The 6,269-nt window shown below is 38.1% G+C and overlaps 1 protein-coding gene across 1 annotated transcript; it reads right to left on the bottom strand.

The window, feature by feature from the left end:
• Window positions 1–331: 331 nt before the first annotated feature.
• On the bottom strand, window positions 332–3,408 carry LOC107676085 (neurogenic differentiation factor 1). The gene is made up of 2 exons (XM_016470607.1): window positions 3,090–3,408; window positions 332–2,204 (listed from the first exon to the last, which is right to left on the bottom strand). The coding sequence occupies exon 2, from the start codon at window positions 2,193–2,195 to the stop codon at window positions 1,146–1,148; it is 1,050 nt and encodes a 349-aa protein (XP_016326093.1). The 5' UTR covers window positions 2,196–2,204; window positions 3,090–3,408; the 3' UTR covers window positions 332–1,145.
• Window positions 3,409–6,269: the final 2,861 nt, after the last annotated feature.

The raw sequence follows: 6,269 nt of genomic DNA on the forward strand, positions 1-6,269 counted from the left end.
AACCTGTTTATAAATCTATAGTTCCATCTGATTAATCAGATTAGAGTAAGTCTGTGTTTTAAAGAAAATACAAATAATAATTTATAAAGACAAAAATTCTGACGGTGCTGGGGAGTGATGCATGCATCTCTAAATTATTTTTACATAAATGACTATAATATAATGTTAAATTCAAAACCATTTGTTTTATTTCGTAAACCTCCATCATGAACTGATACACACATACAACAGTCTCAAAACTAGAATCACTTTGAAATCAACCTCTTTTTGGTTGCATCATTGTTTGTTCCTTCTTCACAACCAATAAAACTTCAAGTCGAGAATAACCGAATAGTTTGAGCAGACTAATTCAGTCCATTATTTATTTTCCATCTTAGAAAGACAGGCCTCTCGATCAGCTTTTACACAGGGTGAATTTAAAAGGTGATAGTCAAGCTTTAATGTACAACACTGAGACTCTAACACCGATTTTTTCCCCCAGCACTCAAGCAATTCGAAATTCCACAAAGGAACACTGATTGAACGTAAAATTAGAGGGGATTCAGAGAATGGGACTTGTGCAACTCTGCATGATTTTACAGTAATTAATTGCTAAGGCAACATTACAGATTTGTAAGCACTTGCCTGCTGGTTATTACTAGATTGAGTACAGTTTTATATAAACAAGAGATAAAGCAGTTTTATAAAACATTAACATGAGGGGTTGCATGGAATGATGCAGGGATTTGACTTTATAAAAATTAACAGTTCTATACAAAATCACAACAAAATAATTCAGTATGGGATAGATAAGTAGTCAAATGTAATAGGTTGAAAAATATATCAATCTCTATTAATTTCTATAATTGGCCCAGTATTGGATGAAAAATTGCATAGATTCCAAATTATTGCTTGTGATTTTGTAGCATGGATAATTAACACATTCTGAAGAAGGTCACGCCTATTCCCACCTGTGTGTGTGAGCGCAACGTAGAAGCGCTATAGAATACAATACATAAGGTGAACGAGAATAAACGAATTGTCTTTTCTCCTAAAGGCAGTAACAACAATAAATAAGTACATAAGATTAAGCATATAATGTTGCTCTTTTTGCATCAGCCACAACAGAATACCGTGACGAGCAGTATCACAAGTGTCTGTTAGAATCACGAGTCGTGAAATATCGCGTTCAGCTGGGCGTTCATGACCCGCTCGTGATGCGAATGCCCGTCGTACGACATAATGTTCTCCATCGGTATATCACAGCGCTGCGTAGAGCCCGCGTAAAGAGACGCGTGTCCCTGCGTGCCGGCCAAGCCCGCCGCCTGATAGTGCATGGTAAAGGCGTAGCTCTTCTCGAATTCCGACGAATGCTCGTGTTTGAAGGAAAAGTTCCCATTGACGCTCAAAGGCGGGCTAAGGGGTCCGTCAAACGAGGGACTGGTGCAGTCTGTGAGCGCGGTGTCAAAGAACGGCTCCAGTGCGCTCCCGTACGCGTGCGGCTTGACGTGAAAGATGTGAGAGCTGTCCATTGTACCGTACGGAGGGCTGGGAAGACCGGGCGTCTGGTAGGAGTAGGGAAGCGCGGAAAAGGAAGCACTTGCTGTTTGCATATGAGGGGGCATCTCCTGGCTCTGCTCGGGGAGAAAAGTTCTGGGGTTCAGTTGGAGGCATCCTGCGACCAAATTGGTCGTGGGCTGGGACAAGCCCTTGCACAAGGCCTGCACGAAAGACATCAGATCCGGGCTTTTGCCCGACCTCAGGATTTCCGAAAGCGCCCAAATGTAGTTCTTGGCCAGTCGGAGCGTTTCGATCTTGGAGAGCTTTTGCGTTTTGGAGTAGCACGGCACAATTTTGCGCAGGCTCTCGAGGGCGTCGTTGAGGCCGTGCATGCGGCTCCTCTCCCGGGCGTTCGCCTTCATGCGCCTTAGTTTGAACCTCTGCAGACGCGCCTTGGTCATCTTCTTCTTCTTGGGTCCTCGTCTTTTCGGCTTGGTGTCATCGCCGTCTTCTTCCTCCTCCTCTTCCTCCTCGTCATCCTCATCTTCGAGTCGGTTGAGTCCCACCTCGTCGTCGTCCTCCATATCCTTGTGCATGGGCACGCTGGTGTTCTCCACGTCGCGCTCGTCTTGGGAGCTGCTGTGACACTTGTCGGTCCAGTTCGTGCTAGTTTGAGACTCCAGCATCATGCTTTCCTCGGTGTAAGATTTCGTCATGTTGGAACTCTACAAAGCGATAAATAAAGCCTTTAAACATCCATTCAATCACATTGTTCTGTATTATCTTTCAAATGAGAGCCATGCAAGCCTTAAAAAATGAAATGCACTACGCTGCACATTCAAAATGCAACAACACATGACCTGTGGATGAATCATAGCTGCTTGCTTTATGCAGCTTTATTATGTAACATCATCAGTGTTTCCTAATCAGATAGAGTCCTTGTTGTTCATTTTGAAGTAAAGTATTAAGGAATTTAATAAGAAATATATAGGTCTTTTTATTCCATAGATATTCAGAAACAAAATCTAATTTCTGGTTAGATTTGAAATAAATTAGTCTGAATGTAGTCTGAATTCTCATAAGTAAATTGGTATTGCCTTCCCGCTTAACGAGACTGAACAGCAAGATATAACTAGTTTTGAATTTTATTCTTAAAAGCAAGTATTGTACAGCATAAGTTTAGACATTAAGATTGTAAAAAAAAAGTATTAATTAGTGCATTTACAGGATTTTTTTTTTTTTTTTGCCCTGCAGAAAATGTTTTCATTACGTTAACAGCATCAAATTTTTACTTAGTTTTCTTCATTTGAAAAGCGCAATTAACTTGTCATTGCAAGTTGGCACTTCTTCACTATTTAATGTAACAATTCATTTACGTTTTCAGTAGAATGATTTGTGGGTTTTACGAAGTATATGCTTCATTATAGTGGATCAGTTATGCAAAATATATGCCGTTCAAAATTAAACGTCTGTTCATCTGAGTTTATCACAACGCTGTCATCATCAGCAACTTAAGAATGATCTGAATGATATCGAGCTTTTTGTTAGTTCAACATAAATACTGTATGTCAAATACCGACTGTATTATTAAAGACAGAAACATGACATACCTAGGATTTGTTGAATGTCTTGTTATGACAGTTTCATGCCCCTCGTGGTGGTGTGGGAAGTCCTGCGGATTGAAGCCTAATGTGGCTGCGCCTATGGGATGCTCTGGTTATATAGCGGTGCTGCTGATGCTGGAAGATGCGAGTGGATGTCTGTCTGTGGCTGCCTCTACAGTCCCACCCTGCGCCCGTGATTGGCATCTGGCCCCGCCCCTTCGCCCGGCACGCGCCATATGGCCGACTACGTCAGGAAAACGGCCTCAAGCGTCACGTGATCTCTTCCATTTGTATTCGCCAGAGCTCCGTATTCCGTCCCTTTGTGGCCGAAAGAAAGTGGCCATCTGTCGCCAGTTAGAGACTCCGTGGACCTGTTTGTACCCGCAGGATGGATTAACCCTTTCAAGCGTGGGACACATTCAATCACGACCGGCTCTTTCTTTAGCTACATCCCGTTGTCTTAATGAAGACAATATTATTTTATCTGGCTTAATAAGGCGAATAAATCTAAAGTTAAAATAACTGCTTATATTGATATATAAAAGAATACATTTGCGGTCATATTTTTTATATATTAGAGTTGGTCTAATTAGGCCTACTTATGCAAAAATGCACATTTCTATTAATTAGTTTGTCAGCTGATTAGTTCTGTGGTATTTTGGAGCAATAAATCATGCGGAGGCTCTGGTTTTGGCTTGTGACCCATCTGTGCAGCTCTGTGGATTCTGTGTTTCTTTAGTTCAAGGGCTCGTTTGGGTTGCAGGTAAGGCCACCTGCTGCATATGGGGCCAGTGCGGCCTCTCGAGGCAGTCTGCTGCTCTCTACAACAGCATTTCAATTCACACGCATTTAACAAGAAAATAAACGGCTAACATAATTTCCTTTAACAAGTCGTTAATGTTATATAGCCTAATAAAAATCATCAAGTAGATCATGCAGCGAATATACTCATCTAGCCTATTTGAACTAATGATCTGTGTGGCATGTGTGTTATCTAATGAAATAATGCTTATTAATGTTGTATATTAAAAGTGCTTGTGTATAAAATATATAAAAAAATATATATTTAAAACATTTGTATTAATGTTTAACAAAAACAAATGTTTTTGCACTAGAGTTCTACGAATTAGAAATCATTTTTTTCGGGCCTAAATGTTTTATTTAGCAAGCGTTTATGAAATACATTTCCAGATTATGTACAAAGATTAAACAGTATAACGTTGGCTTTCACCTTATTGTATTTAGCGTAAGTGTACTGTAAATATATTATGTTATTTTAAATGCTTATAGTCGCATTTTACGTTTAATATTCATTTCACTGGAACCCTGTGTATGTATATGAGATCGGAGCTACGATTCTGAAGAGTCTAAGCATGGTCACGAGCGCCATCTTCTGATTAAATTGAAAAACTACACTGATAAAACGGCAAGCAACATTGAATTAAATGTGAAAATTTGTATTAGACTGTAATAGTATTTTCTTGTTAAATGTAATCTAATTATATTTGTTTTATTTACAACTTAGAAAAAATAATTTGTTACAGTCTTTTTCAAAATGTCTGTATGTAAGGTTAAATTATAGAATATTTGAAATAACAATTTATGAAATATAGGCCTACTGATATAATATTATATAATTTATGCATTACATTTCCTATAAAAGATATTTATATTTACAGTTCAACCTTTTATTCATGCAACAGCTGTTAAAAATATGCTGATGTTGAAATTTTCGTTTGAAGGGTACAATGATCGTAATTTAAAAGAGTTTTAGAGGTGTTTGAAACATAAGAGTCCACTGCTAGAGCAAACAAACATTTGCAAAATTTGACTATTGACTCAAAACCTTACTAAATTCATTAAATAAGGTCTAGTCCCTGTGTGACGACTATCCTGGCCTCCCCTACCTCAATAATCTCGAACACCAGTTTTACTATTAAATATACTGTGTTTTTACTTCACAAGCAAAAATGTTAAAGGTCACCAGCGTTATTTGAGCAGTCCAAAAATTCTAGCAAACTCATACAGTTCTGCAGTTTTATATCATATGTTGCCATTTCCATGAGTAGTGTTTTACCTTGCATTTAAGATGAAACCTATCCAGCACTGTAAATTCTGCTTATGAAATACTGAAGTGTATTATGTATTTTAAAGGGGGCAGATATGCTCTACTCATATATCATATTTGGAAACATTTAGGATTCATAATATCAAAGGGATAACCATTGTTGTGCACCTCTTGAGATATATTGCTTCAGAAATGCTGACAGTGGTCCATAAATCAAGTTGTAACCATCCACTGGGTAATAACATGAACACAATACCTCTTCCCATCTGTTTTATTTGCAAAAGAACAGTAATTACGATTCCACTGAGAAATGTTGGCAATACAATTGAATCGAATTAGCAATTACTTCAATTTTGCTGAAACAAACAGGTATCACATAGGCAAATTTCAGCAGTCTTATTTTTTGCTAAGCATTCCTTGTGAATTATTCTGGAGCACTTAACATAGACTGAAGCAACTACATTATAGAAGTTTTAATATATGTCTGTTTAAAATCTTTTCCCTTCTGGAAACACAGCTTGGTGTGTCATTCTGTTGACTTACAACAGCTCGAGTGGTGTTGTAAATCAGCTGCCTCCTTTTCAGCTGTAGATTTTATGCGTTGACCATCATGCAGGGTTAGTGAATAAGATCAATTGTGGCTTCATAGTCTCATGGTTAGACGTCTATCACAGGTGCTTCATCACAAATGGATTGGTCGGTTAACCGCTTCCTTGTCTTGCTTAGTGATGTAACTTCCTTTTGAGCTGATCCACAGACACCTGCTGTTAGTTGTATGACAGGTTTAATTTTTCTCATAAAGACATCTTTACTTTGTTTACGCTTACAGGAATCTTGTTGATCAATCACCAAAACAGCTGAGACTTTTAAAAAATAATAATCTGAAAATGCATTTTGTACTTACATTTGTAACTTCATAGCAATCAGTATTTGGTATTCATTCTTGGATGTTGGTACTGGGAAAGTCTAATATTAATCTCACATAGAGTTCTTGTGATCATTTACATGTCTATCTATCTATCTATCTATCTATCTATCTATCTATCTATCTATCTATCTATCTATCCATCCATCCATCCATCCATCCATCCATCATCTATCTATCTATCTATCTATCT

Source organism: Sinocyclocheilus anshuiensis, unplaced genomic scaffold, assembly GCF_001515605.1.
Source record: "Sinocyclocheilus anshuiensis isolate Anshui unplaced genomic scaffold, SAMN03320099.WGS_v1.1 scaffold1932, whole genome shotgun sequence".
NCBI lineage: Eukaryota > Metazoa > Chordata > Actinopteri > Cypriniformes > Cyprinidae > Sinocyclocheilus > Sinocyclocheilus anshuiensis.